The sequence below is a fragment of the Perognathus longimembris genome, chromosome 17 (assembly GCF_023159225.1).
Source record: "Perognathus longimembris pacificus isolate PPM17 chromosome 17, ASM2315922v1, whole genome shotgun sequence".
NCBI lineage: Eukaryota > Metazoa > Chordata > Mammalia > Rodentia > Heteromyidae > Perognathus > Perognathus longimembris.
This window is the reverse complement of record NC_063177.1, coordinates 15774317-15798595: the sequence shown is the minus strand read 5'-3', so window position 1 is coordinate 15798595 and position 24279 is coordinate 15774317. Positions and strand designations below refer to the sequence as shown.

Here is a 24279-nt window from a genome sequence, read left to right as displayed (position 1 = left end):
TCTGGGAGCAAAATGGAAAAAAATGACATATTGAACTGTAACTACTTTGTTTAACTACTTAAAGACAATTAAAAATAAGCAAATCTTAAAAGATATTAAAAGAAGTTCAGGGTATATTTTTTATGGCTTAGTGGTAGAGTGCTTTGCTTAGCATGCATGAAGCCCTGGGTTCAATTCCTCAGCACCACATAAACAGAAAAAGCTGGAAGTGCCACTGTGGCTCAAGTGGTAGAGTGCTAGGCTTGAGCACGAGAGGCTCAGAGACATTGCCCAGGCCCCGAGTTCAAGTCCTTGGACTGGTCAAAAAGTAAAAAAAAAAAAAAGAAAAAATTCCGTTTGACACCATTTTTCTTTCTTTCTTTTTTTTTTTTTTTGCCAGTCCTGGGGCTTGGACTCAGGGCCTGAGCACTGTCCCAGGCTTCTTTTTGCTCAAGGCTAGCACTCTACCACTTGAGCCATTGCACCACTTCCAGCTTTTTCTATATATGTGGTGCTGAGGAATGGAATCCAGGGCTTCATGTATACAAGGCAAGCACTCTTGCCACTAGGCCATATTCCCAGCCCTCACTTTTTTTTTTTTTTTGTAGCCAGTCCTGTGGCTTCATCTTACCTGGGCTGGCTTTGAACTGTGATCCTCAGATCTCAGCCTCCTTAGTGGATAGGATTACAGGTGTGAGCTACTGGAGTCTGGTAGGCATTTTGACATGTCCATATAGGCACATAATGTACCTTGCTCAGTCACTCTCCCCTTCCCGCCCACTTTCCAAAACAATCTCAGCGGCTTCATTGATCTATTTTCTCACAGGGACATAAAGTATTTGACCATACTGCACCCCCTTCACCTTCTCTGTTCTTCCTGCCACCTCCCACTAGTACCCATACCCCAGACAGGACTTATTTTAGCTTCCAGTCATTCATTTTTCAAAGTGTATGCTAATTAGCCAAAGGAGCTTCACCCTAGCATCTCCCTCCTTTCCTCCCTCCCTCTGCCCTCCCTTCCTTCCTTCCTTCCTTTTTTCCTTCCTTCCTTCCTTCCTTCTTTCCTTCCTTCCTTCCTCCCTCCCTCCCTCCCTTCCTCCCTTCTTTCCTTGCTTCCTTCCTTCTTTCTCTCTTCTCTTTTCTCCCTTTCTCCCTCCTTTCCCTCTCTCGCTCTCTTCTCTCTTCCTCCATCTCTCCCTCCTTCCCTCTCTCTCCCTCTCTCCCCCTTCCTTCTTTCTTTCCTTCCTTCCTTGCTTCTTTCTTTCTGCCTGCCTTTCTCTCTCTCCCCCCTCCCTCCTTCCTTCCTTCCTTCCTTCCTTCCTTCCTTCCTTCCTTCCTTCTTTCTTCCTTCCTTCCTTCCTTCCTTCCTTCCTTCCTTCCTTCCTTCCTTCCTTCCTTCCTTCCTTCCTTCTTCTTTTCTTCCTTTCTCGCTTGCTTTCCACAGTCTCACTATGTAGCTCAGGCTGGCCTAGAACTTGCTATGTAGACTAAGCTTACCTTGAACTCAAGATCCGCCTGGCTCTGCCTCCCAGATACCAGGATTAGAGATGTACAATTGTATGCATGGCAGTTTCTTATCCCTTTTTGTTTGCTGGTAGTGAGATTTGCACTCAGGGCCTTGCGATTGCTTAGCTTGCGATTGCTTACATTGGTTGGTGCTCTGCCACTTGAGCCATGCCTCGAGCCTGGATTTTTTGCTGGCTAATTGGAGATGGAATCTAGTGGACTTTTCTGTTTGGGCTGACTTTGAACCTTGATCATCTTGATCTCAGCTTCCCAAGTAGCTAGGATTACAAGTGTGGGCCATTGACTAAGTTATCCCTTTTTAAAATGAAACCTTTACCTCCTCACTCCTTACCCAGAGCAGGGGTATGTTTATTCACCCAAATATCCTGAGTGCCTGGGACACAGTAAGAAGCAAAACAATTTGCTGAATGAATGGATTAATGAGTGAAGATATGTGGGTCTGACTTGTCACGCTTGCTCTGTGTTGTCTCCTACATAGCAAGGCAATGGTAGACTGGCTGTGGGCACAATCTCTGGAGCCTGCTTGGGTCTAGCCTTTGCCATTGTTCCAGTTATTGAATGCTATGTGGTAAGCCACCCAGAAGCCACTGGGTTCCGGCAATGGTGACATTTATTTTGTTTATACTCTCCAGTTTGGATGGGATGTCCACCCAGTGCTGTCCAGAGTGGTTTAAGACCTAGGGATGGAACCACTTGCAGCTCCAGCGCTCACCTCTGGCTGGCTATTGGCACGGGGTCTCAGCCCCTCTCTTCATGTCCTTTCCATGAGCCTTCTACTTCTGCCTTCCACATAACATGGTGTCTGGATTAAAGGCCAGGATCCCAAGGAAGAGAGAGAGGAGCAATTGCATTTTTTCTTAGCTAGCTTTGGACAGAATGCGGCAGGACTTCACACATCCTCATATACTCACCCAGAATTGAGGGGCAGGAAAAGAGCCCAGCACTCAGTGGAGGTCTGTCAGCATCACATCCTTTTTAGGAGTGTGACCTGGAGCACTTAGTCTCTCTGTGCCCCAGTTTCCCCATCTATGAAGTGAGGTCGTCACTGCATCAGGTTATTCCTGGCTCAGTTTTATTCTACCACTCCATGAAAGCTCTGATCCCTTCAAATGGCAAGGGGCAAACGTCCTTGAAGGAGATGCCCTGAAGCTGGAGCTCTAGCAGACTTGCTGTAGGGCTGGGGCAAGGCTGAGCCCCACTGCTGTCCCCAGTGTTATCCAAGGACATCAGATAAATGAATCAGGAATGTGCTGCTTTGCCATTGTAGGCCTTTTTCTATTTTCAAGTGTCTGAAGGAGCTCCCTGCCTCCGCATTGCTGCCTGTACCAGAGCCCCTGTTCATTTGCCGGAGTCATGCTCCCTTAAGTCAGCTGTCCTGGTCCAGGTTGGGGCAGTTCCTCTGTTGCACATTGGTCAGGGGCCCAAGGATAGTAGATAGTCTTGGGGTTTTCTGGAGCCCAGCTTATTGACAAGTCACATTCAACAACAACCTTATTTTGAAGCCTGCTCTGCTGTGTGTGAACCTCAATTATAAGGAAGGTAGAAGGGCTCTAAGAAAAGGCTCTGGGTTTGAATTCTACCACAGACACCCACCAGCCCGATGACCTTGAGCAAGTCTCTGAACCTGAGGCTCTACCTCTTCATCAAGAAACTGGATATGGTTGTGGTTAAGGCTTAATGGAAAGTTAATATGATCCCCCTGGTCCATAGGAAGCTCTTAAGAAGTGAACGAATGAAATTCCTTACAGATGAAAAACTGGATATAGAGGGAGTTTGAGTGATTTCCCCATAGCTACATTTAGTGATGGAGACAGGCCTGGGACCCATGTATTTTTGGCACTATAGAGTTATTGCTTATTTTTTACAACATGGTGAAAGTGACCCCATCTTTATCTCTGTTGCCAGAAGGCAATATGGTTGACGGTCTAGAAATAGAAACAAGATTTTCCCTTGTTCTCCTTGCATCACTCAAATTTGTTTGCAGAGGGCCCTAATTGGTGATTCTCTCTGCTGTGGTATGGGAGAGTTGAGAGGAAACTAGGGGGATGGGGTGGGCAGATGGAAGGAGGACAAAGAGCTGGTCATGTGATCTCCTTTACTGCTGAAGCCCCTTCTGGTACTGCCTAGCGCTCAAAGTCTTCCTGCCCACAGGTAACTACAGGGCTGTCAATGATGAGAGTCTCATGGTGTAGTTTGTTTTAGTATTTTTTTTTAACGGCATCACTATCTTCTGGAGATGATTTTCTAGCTCATGAACAATGGAATATATATATGTATATGTATATATGTGTATATACATATATACACATATATACATATATGTATATGTATATGCATATATATGTATATGCATGTATATGTATATATGCATATGCATATACATATATGTGTATGTGGAGAGAGAGAGAGAGAGACCAGGTCTTGTTTTATGTAGCTCAATTATCTGGCCTCAAATTGCAATTTCTCCATTAGCTTCTCCAGTGCTGGAATTAGAGAATGCCTAGTCCTATCCTTCCTGTCTTCTCCTCCCCTGCTTTCCCCACCCCTTCCCTCTCCTCTCTCACTTCCCTTTCTTCTTCCCTCCCTTCTCTTTTGGTCTCCTCTCCTCCCCTCCCCTCTTCTCTGGTCCTTTTCCCTTCCTTCCTTTTCATTCCCTTTTTCTTTTCTCCTGAGATAGGATGTTGTTATGTTGCCCATGCTAGTTTCAAACTGGTGGGCTCAAGCCCCTCCTGCCTCAGCCTCTCAAGCAACGAAGACTTACAGATGTATGCCACCATGCCTGGCATGGAATCGGATTTTAGCAGTCACACTAGCCAACTGACCCACAGATCAGTCCAGGAATGGCCATGAAGGCTTAGCATATATCATCCCATGTTCCCCCACAGTCCTGTTAATGAGGTGCTACTGTAACCTCCATACACACATATCTGTCTGTCTGTCTTTGTGTATAGATAGATAGGGAACTGAGGCACAGGCAGGTTAAAGACAGGGTAAGGACATTGCCTAAGGTCACATTACTGGTAGTTCTCATGCTCAGCACAGTCAGAACCTTGATGGCTGGATTGGTGCTGGGAAATGAAGCAGGGGTCTGGGCATGCTAAGCATACATTCTACCACTGAGCTACTACCTCAGCCCCCAAGTACATTGACAAACTGATAACACTGAGCCTGTCTGTTTATACTTCCTTTTGTTTGCCATTAACAAATGAAGCTTCTGAACCCAGGGACTCACTCATGTTAGGCAAATGCTCTGCCACTTGAGTCTCACCCTTATCTATTATTATTATCATTATTATTGTTAAAACTGCTTCCCCCCTCCTTCCCATTTGGCCCAAGGCTTGAGAGGGGCTCCAGGACCGTTAAGAAGCACCCAGTGACTGGAGAGAGAGGCTCAGGCAGAAGTGCTGATGCCAGGCTACAAGAGGAGCCCTTCAAAGGCTTCTGGGCTCTGGAACTGCCTATTCCTGCTTAAGGGTGAGATACTTACAGAGAGCTGGCCAGCCAGGCCTGGGGAGCTGCCAGCCTACAGAGTGTAGTCCTCCCATGTTGTAGTTAAGCTTCAGCTCTTTATCTAGGAAGTGGTTTTCCAGGTGTGCTGTAGAACCCAGGCATGAAGATCCAGAATGGCTCCGTTCAGGCTCTTCAGGCTGGGCAGCTCCATGGAATCCAGGGTTCTACTCCATCGTGCCAGTCCTTGAACTCAGGACCCAGACTCAAGGCTGGCACTCTACCACTTGAGCTATGACTCCACTTATATCTTTTTGGTGGTTAATTGGAATCTCAGGGACTTTCTTGCCCAGGATGGCTTGACCTACAATCCTCATATCTCAAGCCTCCTGAGTAGCTAGGATTACAGTTGTGAGCCACCAGTGCCTGGATCTGTCTCCCCTTCTGATGAATGGGGGGACTGTTGCCTCTGAGGAATAGGCCAAATTGCTCACAGTGGAGTTCTGGGGACCATAGCTGAGCTGCACAGCCCAGCCGTCTCATGCCATCTGCATGGGGGCAGATCTAGGCTGCTCCATAGAGTACAGTTTCTCTAGGGGCAGCTGTTTCCTGAACTTCCTGTGACTGCCATATCCCGGCCTGGGGAAGGAGCCTGTCTCATCACTCAGCTCTCCCTGGTGGCCACAAGGTCTGAGCTTCCCAAGCACAGGAAATTACAGTGTTCCTTCCTTCCCTCTTGCCCCAGGGGCCTGGGGACATGATAGATGGGCTGCTACTGACAGGAGTCTGGGCTGTGTCTCCTGTGGTCCCCTCCAGCTTTCAGCTTTTCACTCTAGAACGTCTAGACAGCAGGGTGGGTCCCTTGGAGCTCTGTCCTGGGGCTGGGGCTTGTATTCAAGGCTGCTTTTCTGGGATCACCCCCAGGGTGGGAGAACTTGGCATTTGGCTGTGTCCTGCTTCATCATTGTTCTCTTCCCATTGTTGAACTATGCTCTGCATTCAGGGCCTTCATGTTCCCATCTGTACAACGGGTACAGCAGGAATCATGCATGTATGTAGATTCCATGGGTTCAATGGGGCAGCGGGGTGATGGGGTCAGTACCAACCATCCAGTAGCAGTGCTCTCTCACCATGCAGCAGGACAAATTTTGTGGGGTTCCTTAGTCTTCATGAGAACATCAGGGGTACCGTCTTGATGGTGGGTGGTGGTGATGTGTGGCCTCAAGGCATGGGGGGCTGCTTCTGGACCCCTTGTTGCTGTGGCTCATCCTCATATCCACGCTTCCTGGCTGTAAGTCAGCACAAATCTGGGAGGAAACTGGGTTGGGCTGGGCTGAGGCAGGAGGGCTGGGCTGGGCTGACTTAGGACCTTCCCGCCCCCCCTCCCCCCCCCAGTCTTTCCCAGAGAACCTCTCAACTTCCCTACCCTTTAGAAGAGGAACCAAAGGGTCAGGGTGTTTGTGTGTGGGGGGAGGGGAGAGGTTGGAAACTGAGAGGGACAGAGGCAAGGGGCGGGGCCATAGTAATCCCAACATCTACCACAGCAGGGTGGAGCCTGGTGCAAGTGTTTCAGTCCATTGACAATCTTGTGGGGCTGGTGGCAACCACCTTGTATCAAAGGAGAAAATTGAGGTTCCACCCCACCCCCACCCCAGAGGTTAAGTAACTTGCTTGAGGTCACACAGCTTCAAAGGCTGCAAGATTGCTGAGTGGAGGAGAGTGAAAATGGCTCTAGAATGTTCTCCATCTGCCTTAGAGCCCTTAGAGAGAAATGGGTGTGTGACCTTCCCTCTTCTCCAGGTCCTTGTCCTGAGGATGAGAGGTTCTGGGTCTTCCGGCCTCTCCAGGGTTTCTGAGAGCACCATGTGTGGCTAGGTGTGAGCTCTGTACCTCCCTGCCAACCCATCAGCTTACTGTGGCTCCTTGGCTAGCTGTTTGAATCCCGCAAATGTTTTAGTTTTGTTTTTGACAGTCCTGGGTCTTAGAACTCTGGGCTTGGGCGCTGTCCTTGAGCTTTTATGCTTAAGGCTATTACTTTACTATTGGAGCCACAGCTCCATTTCTGTTTTTTCTTTTTTCTTTTTGGTGGTTAATTGGAGATAAGTGTTTCAGGGTCTTTTCTGCCTGGGCTGACTTTGAATTGCGATCCTCCTATCATAGCCTCCTCAGTAGTTAGGATTATAGGTGTGAGCCATTGGTGCCCAGACACATGAATGTCTTTTGTGACAGCCAGGATGGCATTCCAGCCTCAGGGTGGCAGTAGCTGTGGCTTTGAATGCACTGTCCTGCTCCCAGGCTGCCCTGCTGTCTGTCCTTCTGGTTCTTTGACTGCATCTGAGTCCTTCCTGGCTCTCAGGTAGCCTCATAACTGTGTGTGGTCTTGTCTCAGAGACTCTGTCAGCTGCCTCCTCCTCAGAATAGGTGTGATGGGTATTGTTCACACATGGATGTTGTGGGTACTGGGGTGTGCCTGAGCCTAGGGTGACTGTCACCCCACCTTTTTTTCTCACATACTCACCAGCACTTCTAACCCATGAGTGTAAGTAATCTACAGAAGGGGCTCTGTCCCCAGTAGCCCTGGGACACCACCCCAGCAGTCTCTGGCTGAGGCTGTGGGTGTAGCAGGCTGTCCAAGGAGCTTCCTCTGCTCCCAGCACAGTGCTCAGCCTGGGGGAAGTCTCAAAGCTGTCAGAAGGATCAGGCAGAGCAGGCTGATGGGTTGTTGGTTCTCATCTGTGTTCTGGCCCAGCCATCTCTTCCCTTTAGTCAGGACTTTCCTACTAACTTTAGGAATCAAGGGGTAATTGCTGATTCTTAGGTACTCAGGGGTCAACTGGCTTCGGGCATAGCTGGATCCCCCAGATGATGCCTTTAAACCTCGGAATGGATTTATCTTCCTGAGGGTCAGCTTCATTCCCTTGCACTCCTCACAGCCCCTGGCTTCGGCAATGTGGTTTAATAATTGTGGAGGGATGGAATCCTGTGGGTCTGTTTGGGTGTTCTGAACTCCTCCCTGGGACCAGGAGATCAGAAGCTGGGTTGGGCAAGTCTGGTTGGGAGGCACTTCTGATGTAGAGGTGAGGTAAACTAGTGATGTTTCTCTGCAAGGGAGGCAGGGTGGGAAGATACCTGATGGTCTGTGGGACCTGCTGAGAATCTCTTGGGGGTGGGTTGGGCACAGCAGAAAGAAGAGGTGCTAGTGACTGTATTCAGTGGTCATCCAACAGTAAGCCAGGGGGCTAAAGCCATCCCAAACTGGGAACTTTCCTTCCCAGGGCACAGGTGGGCATGGGGGACAACCTGAAATGAAGACCTTGGACTCCAGCTGGGGGCCAGCTATCTTATTGAAGGGAGCTAGCCCTCACCTCTGCCGTGGGCCAGATCCCTGGCACTGCTCCCACAGCCGAGCCAGTGGCCACCTGACCCCACTGTAGTATCCTCTGCTTCAGAAAGGCTAAGAAAATTAGGAGCCAGGAGTGGTGGCTTAAACGTGTAATTGAGGCAGAGGTTGGAGGATTGTGATTTGAGCCCAGCCTTGGTGAAAAGTTCATCAGAGTATACCTTTTAAAAAATTAAAAAAAATTGTCATTATAAAGGTGATGTACAGAGGGATTGCAGTTACAAGGCAAGCACTCTTGCCACTAGGCCATATTCCCAGCCCGGGTTGCAGTTACATAAGTCAGGTGAAGAGTACATTTCTTTTTGAACAATGTCACCCTTTCTCTCCAGGAGAGTACATCTTAACCATTCAATGGGTATGGTGACACATGCTTATCATCCCAGCTACCCAAGGAAGCACAAATAAAGATTTCAGTTCAACTTGGCCCAGGCATAAAGTGAGACACAATCTAAAAATAACCAATGACAAAAGGGCTGCCTAGTAATCATGAAACCCTGAGTTCAAATCCCAGTACTGACAAAACAAAACAAAACAAAACAAAACAAAAAAGTATAAAAGAGAAAAACAAGAAGGAATCCTTGTGCTCCTTGTCCATGGCCTGGCCTGGCACCTTACACCTCAGTATAGAGCGTCTGTCTCTGACTGCAGGACATTGGGGAGGAGGTGAGGGGTTTCAGAAACAGAGGCTGGAGGAAGCAGCTGGGACAAGTCTATTGCTCTCTCTCTCTCTCTCCTTCCTGGGGTGGAGCCTGGTGTTCAGTCAGTGCCCACACACCCAGAGGGCTGTCATCAGAGAATGCCCACTGTGTCTCTAGTGTGATCAGTGCTGGTGCAAGTGGTGAATAGAGCCCAAATCTGCACCTCCAAATGGAATAGACACAGGTGCCACCCTTCCTTGGCACCCCTGCCCACACAAAGCAGGAGAACCCTCACCTTTGCCTAGGCCCTGCAGAGGGGCTAAGAAGTACAAAGCAGTGCCCACATGTGTGTATATGTGACTGAAGCTCACAGGCATGTGAGCAGTCTGAGTGTGTGCAGGTGCATGGTGATGTGTACGTGTGGATTCTGGCCCACATCAATCTGTGTGTACATGCACATGTCTGTTTGGTCATTTGTAAGTAAGAGTAAGGAGCAGGACCTGCGTGTGTGTGCATCTGTGTAAGTACAGGTGTACTTGTATACGCAGTGACATGTGAGCAGGCACGCGCTCATGTACACCTGTGTGTGTACCTATGTATTTGCACATGTTACACATGTGTAATCTGTCTGAGCCTCAGTGGAGCAGCAGGCAAAGGCCTGTCTCAGGCAGTTCCCAGAAGAGGCATGAGGAGTCCTGGGCTCTGAGGTCCCCGAGGCTTCCAGCTGGGTGCCCTTGCTCTTCCAGGCATGCCTTGGACTCGTTAGTCCTCCCCTGGGTTCTGGGGGGCCAGGGCTATGCAGGGCCAGTGGCCCAATAGGGGCTGTGGTGCAATCTGCCGGCTGAGCCCCTTCCGGAGCTGTGGGTTCCTCCGGGTGTGGGGAAGCTGCCCTGTGTGACCCTGCTTGCTTGCTTGGGTGCCTCTTAGAGAGCAGGACACACCTCCCAGCCTGCAGCCTCACCCACAGGAAGCTCGGCGAGGAGGGAGGTGCCACGCCTGGCACCCCGCCCTGTGCTGTGGCAGAGATCGAGCCACCACGGCCCACTCAGCCCACTTGCTGACAGCCCTGGGGCCATCGCTGAGACCCTGGGCCCCACGACCGCAGCCATGTTTGGCAGGAAGCGCAGCGTCTCCTTTGGGGGCTTCGGATGGTGGGTGACAGATGGATGGGCTGTGGGTGGGGTGGGGGAACTTGGAGGTGGAATCTTGTCCAGGGCTTTGGAGGCCTCTAGAGGTGGAGGTTGTGCAGGGGCACTTTGTGATGCCCAGGTGGGGGACACATGGGAGACCGTGAGCCCAGGGATCCAGAAAGAGCTGGCTGCCTGTGTGGGTGTGGTTGTGAGTGGGGGTGAATACAGTTGAATGTGTGTATCTCTGTCAGTGTTCTTGTAGATGTGTGTGCATGTCTGTGATTACTTGTGTGTGTGTGCGTGCAAGTGTGTGACAGTGGTGACCAGCCTGTGATTGTGTATGTGAGGTGTCTGGCTGGGTAGACAGCCTCCTGTGTGTGATCATGTGTGCACTCAGTGTGCCAGAACATGGTAGGGGCCCTCTGGGAAGGAGTGAGTCATGACAGGAGGGGGGCAACCTGTGTCCAGGCACTACTGTGTGGGGCCTGAGCAGTCCAGTCTGCGTTTACCCGCCTGCCTGTCTTCTGTGCCACCTTTTGCCTCTGAGCTTGTGGGTGGGATAAGGGAGATGCTCTTTCCTCTCCAGGGGCCGTGAAAGTGGTCGCAGAGGTCAAAGGCTTGTCTCTGGTTGCCAGCTGGTGGCAGCTTCTCCCCAGCTGGGAAGTGAAGCCTAGTGGTTTGCATTATCAGTTTCCTTTCAGCTTCTGGGTCTGGGGCGTGGTCAGGCTGGGAAAGGGTGGCTTGGGTGTCAGAGTGGGGGAAGGTGGAGGTGGTATGGAGGGTGGGTGGGAGACACAAGGGGGCTGGGAAGGAGTGGGCTCTGTTCCTCTGGCTAATTACTCGCACCCCTATGTACACAGCTTTGCTGTCCCCTACTTTGATGCCTCTTGGCCCTCCATCCTCCAACAGGAAGGGATTAGGGACTCTCCATATTGAGTGGATGGGACAGTGGCAGGGGTGTCTGTGCCTGTTGAGTGGCTGGGCTGGAGGCCACTGTCCTGGGCTAGGATCCTGCAGGGCAGAGCCCAGGTGTGAGAGAAAGACCCACCTTTTGCTGTCAGATGAGGGGCTTGCAGATTGATGAGCACTAGAGAGCTCCCTCGGCAAAGCTCAGCTCAATCTGGTAATCCTCAAGCCGAAGGACTCCCCCAGCCCTGGGGAACAGTGCTGGGCATTGTGGACTGATGCTCTAGAGCCCCCAAGCAAATCTGGGACTGGGGTTCGAACCTGGTCAGGTGAGGGGAGGCCACTTAGGATGCCTTGATGGCAAAGAGGAGTTGGGGGAGGAGACCTAGTATGCCCACGGGACCCTGATGTGTTCACCAATGTCAGCTAGGCTGGCTTCTGGGAGAGCAGGCCCCACTCCATCACCTTCGCTATGGTCTTTGGGCCTTGGCCTGGCATCCATTCTCAGAGGGTGCTGGTGGGCTAAGCCAGGTGTTTTACATGCAGCAACGGGTTGGGCCTGTGTCCGTCCCCCCCCCTTCTGAGAGGGTGTGGCTGTCAGCTGAGGTGGGGGTGTGTCACAACTGGTTAGCTGGTTGAGGTTAAGTTACAGATTCCTGGAACTCTGGTCTTTTATTCAGATAGCCAGAGAATCTTGGAGTGGGTGTGTGTGTGTGTGTGTGTGTGTGTGTGTGTGTGTGTGTGTGTGTGTGTTTCCTTTAAATTATATTTTTATTACCTTAAAGTAGTTGTACAAATGGTTTCCCATTCAATAAATCAGTTTATAAGTACCTTGCATCTTGACTGATATGACCTCTTTCATCATTCTCCCCCATCTTGGGTGCTGTTTCAAAAGCCCCACAAGCTGCTAGGCTGGACAGCAGGGTAGACTGGGTGAAAGAGGACAGGATGGACCAGGGGAGGGAGGAGCACCTGGCTTCCTGAAAGGGCTAGGCCCAGTCTCACAGCCACTGCCCATCTCCCCTCCAGTCCTGCCCAAACCACAAGCCCTCCACGCCCCAGCCTGGTAGCCCTGGTGGGCAGGTTCCTGGGTAAGGGAGGGATGTGGGCACTGAGGCATGGCCCCCTGTGCCCTGAGCACCAAGGCAGAATGGTGGTCAGGGTGCCCAGAGCCCAGAGGGCACACAAGAGGAGGTCTGGGTCTAGTGCTGGCTCCACCTTGACTCTTGAGAAATGCCAACAGGACACTTCCTCTCTCCGGGACTCAGTTTCCCCATGTGGGCATTTTGGCCTTCCCCATAGCACAAGGGTGCTTGTAAGCACCAGGATAAAATGTAAGAGGTAAGGGCTTATTTTCAGGGGGTGGCAATTGAGTTGCTCAGGTTACAGAGATGTTTCCTGGTCAGATCTGGGGATCTGAATGAGAGGAGGAAGGGCTGCATTCCAGAGGAGTAGGGGTCTTCAGTGAGCCCCCCAGGAACCAGGAAAGGGACCTAGGATGGAGTTTGCAAACCTGGATGTGTAGGGTACAATTTGTTTTTCCATTGGGAGTTGAGATCAGAGATTCTTGGAACTGGGGGTGTGTGGAGAGGAGGCTGAGAGAGAGGAGGAGGGAAGGAGGGAGGAAGAAAGAGAGAGTGTCAGTCCCTAGCTCAGTGCCTCTGTGGGCCTCAGAAAACTTAGGCATCTCTGAACTCACCCTGTGACCTATGACCTTGCCCCTCTCCCTCCTCTTCTCGAAGTTACTCTGGGGAAGCTAGAGGCAGAGCTGAGTTCCCTAGATGGTAGCCCTGAAAGAACTTCTCAGGGCTTTGAGCATCCCAGAGATGGTGGTGATTTTCTTTTTCTTTTGAACTCAATGCCTAGGCTCTGCCCCTTAGCTTTCTTGTCCAGGGTTGGTACTCCACATTTGAGCCATGCCTCCTCCTCTTCTGCTTTTTTGTGGTTGATTGGAGAGTCTCATATACATTTCTGCCTAGGCTGGCTCTGAACCATGATCCTCAGATCTCAGCCTCCAGAGTAGGTGGGATTACAGATGTGAGCCACCTCGCCCTGTCTGCATGGTGATAATTTTAGCAGCACTGAAAGTAATGGTGATACTGCTGGGGTTGTGACACTGTCGTGGCACAGTTAGTGATAGTGATGCAGGTGGTGGCGACCCCTAAGCTGGAGGAGAGCAGTGGGAGCATGGGCCCTCTCTGTCTCTGGAGGGGGAAGGGATCTGTCTTTCCAGCCATAAGGGCTGGCATATGTGGGGGTAAAATAGCAGCTCACACACGCCTCCTCTGCCAGTGTGGGTGGGCGCGGGCTGGGCGGGGGAGTGGCTGTGGGAACGGCTGCTGCAAACCTGATCTTCCCTGATCCCAGCTCCTTGCCTGCTGGAGTCCACCTGCCAGTTCTCCCTGGGGCCTGCTGTTGGTTCTGTCCTGGGACTGGCAAGTACCTAGGTGGGAGGTTTCCCACTAAGGATGGGGGAGGGGGGCTTGCATCTTCCCGGTGTTGAAGGCTAAGAAGTCCTGCTGGGTTGATGATGTCCCTGACCAGTGGCAGAGCCCCCTTGTGTGAGGAAGAGGGTCAGTGGCAGTATCCTCATTCTCTAAAATGGGGAGGAGCCCGGTGCTGGTGGTTCACACCTATCCTCCTAGTTACTCAGAAGGATGAGATCTCACAATTGAGGCTCAAAGCCAGCCCAGGAAGACAAATCCGAGAGATTCTTATGTCTAGTTAACCCTGCAAAAAGTTGGTAAAGCCCTGGGAATATGGCTTGCCTTACATACATGAAGCCCTGGGTTTGATTCCTTAGCACCATATATACAGAAAACTGCCAGAAGTGGCACTGTGGCTCAAGTGGCAGAGTGCTAGCCTTGAGCAAAAAGAAGCCAAGGACAGTGCTCAGGCCTTGAGTTCAAGCACCAGGACTGACAAAAAAAAAAGTTGGTAGAGTGCCAAACTGTGAGTGGAAGAAGCCAAGGAAGAGTGCAAAGCTCTGAGTTCAAACCCAGTACCGGCACACAAGAATATAAATAAATAAGGTGAGGAGAATGACATGTCATCATCAAGGCTACGTGTGCCTCTGCCCTCCCAGATTCAGCCTTCCTTTGCTGGGCTGGAGGAAATCTTGCCCCGTAGCCTCTGTCCCCAGCAGGGCCCTGCCAGTTCGTGTGCTAGGCCGACCCAGGGACCCCTCTCCTGCCAACTCCCTCTCTGATGGAGTCTTCAGCCCCCCCCCCCACCATTGATCACAGTCTTTGCTTTTCTCTTTTCAGGATTGACAAGACCATGCTGGCCAGTCTGAAGGTCAAGTAAGTGCCATTTTCTGTTCTGTGGAGGTTGCATGTGACAGGAGATCTCAGCTGGGGCAGGGATGTGTCGCGTCTCCTCCTCCCCATTGTGAGGAACATAGTAGATGGTGGATAGTTCAGTGCCAGCTGTTGGTCTTCTGGATTGGAGGAGGCTGAGTGGGGATCCTGATTGCTGGCTATCTGTGTTATAAACATGCAGAAGAACAAAGAATTGTCTCATCAAGGCAAAATTTACTTATATGACAGGATGTGCAACCGGGCAAAAATCTGGCAAGCATGTATACAGAGCGGGAAGGCTGCTCCTCTATTTATCCCTGCCACAGCAGACCCTGCCCCCCCTCTCGTTCAGATTGGTTGAGCTCAGTTCATAATCTGCTCAGGATTGGCTAGATTGAATAGGGTATTTACATAAAGTGACCATTAAAAGACTGAAATACGATTAACCATCACAAGTAATCTCAAAGCATACTCACACCCTCTGCTATTTCTTTTTTTTTTTTTTTTTGGCCAGTCCTGGGGCTTGGACTCAGGGCCTGAGCACTGTCCCTGGCTTCTTTTTGCTCAAGGCTAGCACTCTGCCACTTGAGCCACAGCGCCACTTCTGGCCATTTTCTGTATATGTGGTGCTGGGGAATCGAACCCAGGGCCTCATGTATATGAGGCATGCACTCTTGCCACTAGGCCATATCCCCAGCCCCCTCTGCTATTTCTTGAACAAACTGAGGTGTGCCTTCTGAGGCATACCTGAATTCCATCTTGGAAAAACTAGTTAAGACACAGCCTTACATTTCAAAAATCCTTCCCTATCCCAAAGCAGCTCCTCTTTTCCTTTCCCCACTTGCTGATATTGTTTTAGCACAAGAAGCAACGGAACTCTGCTGACTCATGCCTGTAATCCTAGCTATTCAGGAGGCGGAGATCTGAGGAATGTGGTTTGAAGCCAGCCTGGGCTGGAAAGTCTGTAAGACTCTTTAACTACCTGAAAACTGGAAGTGACACACACCATGGCTCAAAGTGGTAGAGGGCTAGTGCCCAGGCCCTGAGTTCAAGCCCCACAACTGACAGAAAAAAAACACAAAATCAACCAAAGCCAAGCCACCAAGCTAAAGCAGGAGCTTCTATGCAACCCACTTTGGTTGGGATGGGGGCTGTAGGATCCAGATGGTGGGAATGTCAATAGACCTAGCAGTGAGAAAGATAGTTGTGTTTCCTATCTCTTTAATTTTTAGCTGGGCTCTGGTGGCTCACGCCTGTAAAGCCTAGCTGCTTAGGAGGCTGGGGTCTGAGGATTGCAATTCAAAGCCAGCTCAGATAGGGAAGTCTATGAGACACTTATCTTTAACTCTCAAAAAGCCAAATGTGGAGCTGTGACTCATGGTAGAGCATCAGTCTTCAGCAAAAAAGCTAAGGAACAGCTAGCTCCTAGACTGAGGTTTAAGCCCCAGTACCAGCATACTTTTTTTCATCTTTTTTTTTTTTTTCTTTTGTTGGTCTTGGGCTTGAACTCTAGGCCTGGCTGTTGTTCCTGAACTCTTTTGCTCAAGGCTAGAGCTCTGCTACTTTGAACCACAGCATGATTTCTGGTTTTCTGGTAGTTAATTGGAGATAAGATCTCATGGGCTTTCCTGCCTGGGCTGGCTTGGAACTGTGATCCTTACATCTCAGCCTCCTGACCGGCATCTGGAATCTATTTTTTTGTTTAACACTATACTCATCATCATCAGATGATCTTCCTGACATTTCCCATTACACAGCTGTAGACCTTCACAAAGCACCCTTGGGGTGTGTGTGTGTGTGTGTGTGTGTGTGTGTGTGTGTGTGTGTGTGTGCGCGCGCGCGCACAGGGATTGGCTGATTTTGGGTCCTTGTTGCTTGTATGTGTGTCAACCAGCTCAGCCCTGAGTTGCGATGAGGCTCCCATGCCAGAAGTCTTGGGGCTGGGAATTACCTGCCTCCATTTGCCTTGTGGCTGCTGGTGTGTTTGTGAGCCTTATAGGCAGACACAAATCTGTCCTGGAACTGTGCCCTCCCATCTGTCCCTCAATACTTCTGCCTTTCTTCTGTTCCCCTCTCGGATCCTGCACACCATTTTGTCTATATCCTCATTTTGTCTATATCCTCATTCTCTTTCTCTCTTGAGACTTAACCAAAGTTTAAGAAACTTCCATTTGCATCCTTCTCTTGAGACAAAGAAGACTTACTGACCACTGCTCTAAACTGAGTGAATTGAAAAGGGGTAAAGGTGACCCTTAGTCACTAGCTCTGAAATATTCTCGTTACATGTGAATTACCTCCTGCATGAAAATCTACCTCCTTCTTTCCTTCCTTTCTCCTCCCACCCCTCCTCTTCCCTCCACATTCCTTTCTTCCTCTTCTCTTCTCCCTTCTCCACTAATCTATTTCATCTCTAGGGATTTTCCTCTTCTAGGCATTGCACATGTCTTTGTCCATGCTATTGTATGTATGCATGTATACATCTCTTTTGATGGCCAAATAATATTCCACTTATAGATATGCTATATTTTACTTTTCCATTAATTTACTAATAGGCATTTGGGTTGTTTTCACTTTGGGTGATTATTAATAATGCTGCCATGGATATTTATGTACAAGCTTTTGTATGGGCATACATTTTTGTTTTTCTTGAGTGTATACCTAAGAGTGATCATATGGTACTCTGTTTTAACCTTTTGAGGAGCTGTCAGATTGTTTCCCCAGGCAGTTGCTCCATTCTGCATCATCACCAGTCATGTTTGAGAGTCCAGTCTCTCCAACTCCTCAACAGCACCGATAGTTCTCTGCCTTTCTTATTGTCACCCTCCTAGAGGGTGAGAAGTGGCACCCACTCCCTGTGGTTTTTATCTACACTTTCCTAGTGGCTATTAGTAGATGAGTGGTTGCATAGGGCTTTGGGCTATGTTGGGAAAGGGGACAGGGGAGTGACATCTAAAAGATGTAGGCTTATTCTGGAGATGATGAAAATGTTTTGGAACTAGATATCATGGTAATGAGAGCAGTAATGGTGGCAGAAACCTGTGAATATTCCAAGAACAATGGGATTGTACACTTGAAGTACTATGTAAATTCTCTCTCTCTCTCTTATGAAACCAGGAATCATATTTGGTATCTGATGCTTTTGCTCATTGGCTAGAACTCTGCTACCTGAGGCACACCTCCAACCCTATTGGTTATCTCTTTTTCTTTCTTTCTTTCTTTTAAAAATTATGTCTCAATAAAGTGTCTAAAAAGAAAAGCTTCTAGGGCTGGGAATGTGGCTTAGTGGTAGAGTGCTTTCTTAGTATGTATGAAGTCCTGGGTTTGATTCCTCAGCATCACAGAAACAGAAAAAGCCAGAATGGCGCTGTGGCTCAAGTGCCTTGAGCAAAGGAAGCCAGGGACAGTGCTCAGGCCCTGAGTTCAAGCCCCAGCACTGGCAAATATACATATATATATATATATATACACATATATATACACACATACATATATGTATATATATAGCTTCTAAAAAATAAATAACAGGAAAATCTGAGCCAAGTGCTGGTGGCTCATGTCAGTAATCCTAGCTACTCAGGAGACTGAAATATGAGGATCTCAGTTCCAAACCAGTTTGGGCATGAAGTCCGTGAGGCTTTTATCTCTAATTAATTCCAAAAAAGCTGGGAATGACATTGTGGCTTAAAGTGGTAGGGCATTAGCCTTGAACACAAAAGATCCTGGACAGTCTCCTGGCCCTGAGTTCAAGCCTTAGGACACACACACACACACACACACACACACACACACACACACACAGAGGTGGGGGTGGGGGTGGGGGAAGAATCTGATTGGTCCAGCCCTTGTCAGTTATGTAATCATGGTCCAATCCAATTAGCCTACGAGATGGTCCTATGAATAAAACATGGTATACCAGGTTACCTCTTTATGTGAGAAGGGTTAGTTTTCAGAATAAGGATTGGTTGTAGGCTGTGCAGATACCCTAAGAGGTTGTGTCCAGTTGTCCCTACTGTCCTTGGAACTAAAAAGACTGCTTCTCCCACCTCCCTCTCTCTACCTTCCTCTCCCCACCACTGGCATGGGATCATCTGAAACTGACTAAAGTTGGTTGTAGGATTTGGCTCTCTTAAGGGCAGCTCATCTGGGCAGCTCACTTGGTCAGTTCAGTGCACACTACAGCTCTTCCCCCTGGCACTAAGGTATTTCCTTCCTCCAGCCTCGGCTGCCCCCGGCACCTTCCCTCCTATAGCCCATTGAATTCTCTGCTGACAGCAAGTACTCCTGGGCTATGGCCTCTGCCACCTGGCTGCTTTGGCTCCCACCCAGGGAGCACTTGTGTCTTTGACACAAATCTGACCAGACATGCTAGTCCTGGAGGTGCCCCTGAGGGCCACAGCTCTGAACACGAATTCTAGCCCTGCTGCTCTTTGGCACATGCTTTATGTTAAGATTCATCCATGCCTTTCTGCCCCCTTGTAGAGAAAGGGACCTTGGCACTGAGAATTTGAGACACAGAAAAATAGAGGCTTGGAGAGGCCAGGAAATGTGTCCAAGGCCATCAGCAAGGAAGCCATAGAGTTGGTATTGGAATTTGGGTCTGAGTTTTACTCTGTCCAGCATGGGTCTGTGGAGTTCTCAGCACCTGCTTCTCACCCTACTTCCTTCCCCCTCCACCTGTTCCATGTATTTTTGGGAGAGGGGGCATTTGTATAGACTCCCTGGCCCCCAAATGCACCACTCCCTTTAACAGTGGCTGCCTGGGGCCCATCTCTCTGTAGGAGGTCCGGGTTGGAAGACTGTGTGCCCAAATGAGGGGGTCCTGAGGCAAGGCCTTAACTGCAGGGCCACACAGGAACATGGGGGGGGGGGGCGTGCTGGCTGCGCCACGCAGGAGAAAGAGGTGTGAGCCGTCGTTCGGCAGACTGCACTTATAGCCCAGGTTAACAAATGAGAAAATCATTAACCTCTCTGGGCCTTGGTTTTCCAATGTGTAAAATGGGAGAAGGGGACTGGGTTAGTGACCTACCTGCTCTCCCCTAGCTTCACCATGCTGCTTTACATGTTGTCAGGGTGGCAGGAGACAGCAGGGGATAGCAGGGGATGGCTGGTGCTCACTGCTGAGATATGCACAATCCAGTGTCTGGGAGCAGGGGCTTTGCCTCCTCCAGCTTTGGCTCTCTAAGGTCTAATGCAGTAGGGTTGGCACACAGCAGGTTCTGCTTGGTATTTGCTGAATGACTCAATTACAGCCCATTACATACATGTGGATGGATGGAAAGCAAAGGGCAGAGGGCATTGAAGAGAAAAGGAAGGGGTGGAGAGAGGCAGGGACAGGTCGGGGGTGGAGCGGTCCAAATGTGAGCCTTTCCTTTTCTCCATGCTGTTCTGAGCATCAGCTGGGGACAAGGGCACCGGCAGTCACTGAGTCATAGTCAGCCTAGGTTCCTGCAGAGGTGAGCCAGGCCGGGCCAGGCCAGGCTTCCTCCTCCACATCCTGAGGCAGAGTGCAGAGAGTGAGGACCAACTGTGGGCCTCAGGTACTTTCCTCTGCTCCCTGCCCTCCTTCAGAGACCCCTGCTGTGTGTGTGTATGTGAGTGTGTGTGTGTGTGTGTGTGTGTGTGTGTGTGTGTGTGTTTCTGCCTGGCTGATGCCTGGCTCCAGCCAGGGACTGGCCACAGGAACCAAAGAGCTTGGAGGTGGTTACAGCATCTGTTTCCTTTGCAGGGTACACAGCATGATACAGGCATGGGATGAGAGTGGGAAGAAGAAATCTACTGAATCTGGGTTTTTTAGACTTCAGGCTTAAAGTCTAGGAGTCCCAGGTTAGGTCCAGCTACTTGCTCCATATGCCAAATAAAAGAGATGTGAAGGACAGAGAAGGGAGATTTGTTTTATGGCAGCCATGGGAAGACAGCACTTCAGTACATCTTCCACCATCTTCACAGGGCAGATTTGGAGGCACAGAATGAGAAAGATATGCACAAGGTTCAAGCTACCCCAGGTCACAGGTGTGTAGCCTGGTTGATAAGTAGCTCTGTCTTTGTCTCTAGAGGCCTGGCAGGTGGTCCTGAGCTTTTGTTTGTCCTCTTCAAGGTGATAAGAAGCTGGCCTTGTCTATCTGAGGGCAAATTGTCTCCTATAACTTCAAGCTTATCAATAACCTTACCTTTCCTCGCCTCCAAGATAGTTGTTAAGTGACTGCAGGAGGAGATTGGTCAGAGAGCACAGATGCAAAGTATGGGCTGGCAGCCCCGTGTTCAGTTAATTCACAGGCACAGCACAAGTAGCTTTAAAGTTTTGCCTCTTCCACAGCTCTTTAATTGGTGGGTACTAGGCTTGGTCCTTAGAAATAGCATGCCTGGTAGGGAGAACATGCACAGGCCCTAGGTGTGTGTAAGAGACGAGTCAGCCTCCGAGGTTCTAGAACAGGAACTGGAAAGGTAACTTAGTGGTAGAGTGCTTACCTAGCATGCATGAAGCCCTGGATTTGATTCCTCAGTACCACATACACAGAGAAAGCCGAAAGTGGCACTGTGGCTCAAGTGGTAGAGGGCTAGCTTTGAGCAAAAGAAGTTTTGGGACAGTGTTCAGGCCCTGAGTTCAAGCCCCAGGACTATAAAAAAAAAGAAGATCCTAGAACATATTTTCAGTACCTGGAGGGTTCTTATCCTTTGGGGATGGCTGGGGTCTTGGAGAGGAGTGGCCTTTCAGATATACTGTGATTTGGCCACAAGAGAGCCTGCCCTCTACTTAAGTTTCAGTTTAACCAGCTAAAAATGGAAGATTCTATTAGAAAGAAGGAGGCCATATAGGGCAGGGGCAGGCCTTTTGTCAGGGTAGCTCCCCTGGGCCCTGAATCACTAATGGAAGCTATACAGGATGCTGGCCACGAAGGACAAGGGCTGTCACCTCTAGGAAGCTCCATTTCTTGCTCCGTGAGAGCCTTTTAAATTCAAGATTTCCACCCCTCTGAGAATGCCATGCAAAGTCTAGGTGATTGTGTTGGTTTCTTCCTGTGTTGGCTCCCCCAGTGTTAGCTAGCCATGTTCTCTTCTGAGAGGGAGTGAATGGAATTGGAGCTTTGCTGTCTGGGCTTGGAGTCTGTCTCCATCTTTCTTTCCAGATTGTAGGTTTCGCTGGACACCAGTGGTTCACAGCTGTAATCCTAGCTACTCAGGAGGATGAGATATGAGGAACATGGTTTAAAGCTAGACCAGGCAGAATATTCTGTAAGACTCGTATTTCCAAATAACCACCAAAAAAGCCAAAAGTAGAGCTGTAGCACAGGTGGTAGATTGCTAGGTTTGAGTGGAAAAAGCTAAGGCTCAGTGCACAGGTTCTTAGTTCAAACCCCAGGACTGGCACAAAAACAAAATCAAAACCTCTCAGAAAACTGGTCTCTTCACAATTCACCCCTGGATTCCAAGTTAATGGCTGTGATCATGCATTGGTTGAAGGCCAAGATCATGGGTTCATTTTTCCATCGTATCCCTCAGGTACAACTGACAAGGTGTTCTAGAACTTTCTTGTGGCCGACTCCTCTCTTACATACTTAGGGTCTCTGCTGAGAGTTTCCTAGGGTTGTCAAGGGCAGGGAAAGCTAGATTTTGGCGGGGGCGGGAGGGGAGGGAGGAGAAGCTTCAGTCTGTTCAATTGACATTCACAAGGTTCTTATATTCCAAGTCCAAAGCCAGGTCAGGGGTGGAGGGGGTGAGGACGGAGGTAAAGAAGACAATCTCTGCCTTCACGGGGAGACAGACACATGGACAGTTGTGGCATGTGACAAGTGCCCAGATGCCCTCCCTTCCTGCAGACCTGGGGCCGCCTGTCCGATGAGCCAGGCAGGGCAGGCTGGGCTGTACTGGAGCCCGGCTGGGCTGTGGGAGCACGCGGCACTGTGGAGGGATTTTGGCAGGGGTATGAGTGGGAAGATTGGAGGATTTCCTAGGACTGTAATTCAGGTGGGACAACCAGGCTGGAGACAGTGGACAGATGGACCAAGTGGACAGTGGTTCCATTTGTGGAGGCAGGGACTCAGCAGCTGGGACTGTGTGGGGGTGGCGTAAGACTCCGCACCTTCCACTCTGTGCACCATGTGTCTCTCCTGGATGCTGACTTGGAAGGGGGCAGAGGATCGTTGTGGCATTGGAGCCAGTGCACGGCAGGGCAGGGATGTGGCAGGCAGTGTCCTGCTGGTTCTGCAGACACAGTGGGGTGGCCTGGCTCCAGCCCTCACTCTGCAGTGCCTGAGGTGAGCCCTGGTCCCCTGGGCAGCCTGGGAACCTCCCTTTGCAGCAGCCTTGCTCCAGGCGGCCCCCACCCACCAGGGGAGCACAGTAGGGGAGCCCGGCTGGTGCTGTGCCTGGCATGGGACCCTGGGTCACCTGTTCCTTCAGAAGCCTGAGAAAGGGGTGTGTGTGTGTGTGTGTGTGTGTGTGTGTGTGTGTGTGTGTGTGCATGTGTGCGCTCACCCGTGCAGGTGGACATGAGCCTCCAGTGCCCACGTGGGGGCCTGTGTGGTGCCTTTTTTGGCTTTAGCAAGTTCCTATGGTAACCACGAACATGTCTGTTTTGGGATCTGGAGTCTGGGGCGTGAGTGACTATGGGGAGAAGCCAGGCAGGCGGGCGTGGAGCTGGCAGTCGGGCTGTGGCCTGATTTCATCTCCAGGCACTGGGGATGCAACCTGCAGGGGCCATTTCCTAGGCGACAAGGTCTGCGAAGTCTACGGACCTATTTGCTCCTGGCCTTCCAACCTAGCTAGAGGCCACCATGCCCAGGAAGCTCTGGTGAGTCTGTGTTCTGGTTTCTGGGTGGACAGATGGCTCTCTGGGCTTTGGCCATGGCTGGTGGATGTCTGATGTGAGGACAGCAGGCGGCTGGCAACCCTGGCTGGTAGATCAAGGGGGTTGGGGGCTTCAGGTTCTTCTGAGATGGGTGTGGACTGGCTGACAGGAGGTGCCCTTCTTGTTCCTAGAGTCCTGTGAGGGTGTTTTCATGGGCTGATGAAGCAGAATGGGACATGGCAGAGGTGTAGGATAGGAGTGTGCGTGCACAGGGTATGGCCTGCCTCACAGCCCAGGGGGTTCCCCAAATCCTTGCACACCCCACCTCAGGCTCCTGACTGTGCACTTGTGCCCCCCCCCCCCCCATGTCTCCCAGGCGTAGGACTGAGTTAGAGGCTCCTGGTTCTGTGGGAGAGGCGGAGGCAGCAGGACCCTGCCCTATGCACAGGGGCTGGATTTGGTCAGGGATGGGGGAGTAATTGCTCCCTTGGGGCTTTGGAACAAGGCCTTTGCTGTTCCAGATTGTACATCCTTATATCCACTTGCTGTGGACCCTGGGGTGTGTCACGACCCACACCCCTCATCCCCCAGCCAGCACTGGAGACCTTCCTAATGGATAGGGGTTCAGGTGGCACCATTCAGAGCAGGGTTGGGGGCTGGGACCAATGGTCCCTCTTCTCCTTCCTCTTGTTGGTAGAGGAATAGGGAATGGGGGGTGCCTCTGGCTGGTGCTGGGTGGGGCCTTCCTCCAGGAGTTGCTCCCTTTGTCTCGTAGGGAGCCTGGAGGCTGTGTGGCAGGAGTTGATGGGTCTAGCTGTGTGTCTGTGGTCCTGGTGAAGGCCAAGGGGAGCATGTTCTTGACATTATCTGGGCCTCCCTGGGAGGCAGAAGCCAGAGCTTAATTCCTAAGAGCTCTCGGAGAAGGAAAGGAAAAGGGGACCTTCAGGAGAGACCTCCAGATCTTTGCAGTCTAGCAGTCTGAAGGCTTGAAACAAACAAGTCCTTATGTGGTTTCCTATGCTTCTGGAGCTAGTCCTAAGCTTGGGCTTGGTTACCTCTAGTGATGGGGAATCTTATTACCTTGTAAGGATGCCTCGTCTACAGAAACACAGCAGCTCCACGTCAACCTTTGTTTCTTCTGAAATCTCTGAAACCGCAACGCTTAGTC

General features: G+C 50.4%; 1 protein-coding gene across 2 annotated transcripts in view; it reads left to right on the top strand.

The window, feature by feature from the left end:
• The window catches only part of Rap1gap2 (RAP1 GTPase activating protein 2), a 207121-nt gene that overhangs the window by 16247 nt on the left and 166595 nt on the right, over positions 1-24279 (top strand). Inside the window, exons 1-2 of one of the 2 annotated variants that reach the window (XM_048365113.1) lie at positions 10054-10142; positions 14294-14329. In XM_048365113.1, coding sequence (XP_048221070.1) covers positions 10099-10142; positions 14294-14329 — 80 coding nt within the window. In that variant the 5' untranslated portion in view covers positions 10054-10098. Of the gene's footprint in view, positions 1-10053; positions 10143-14293; positions 14330-24279 lie in introns of those variants that run through there. The other variant, XM_048365115.1, reaches the window with a different exon arrangement.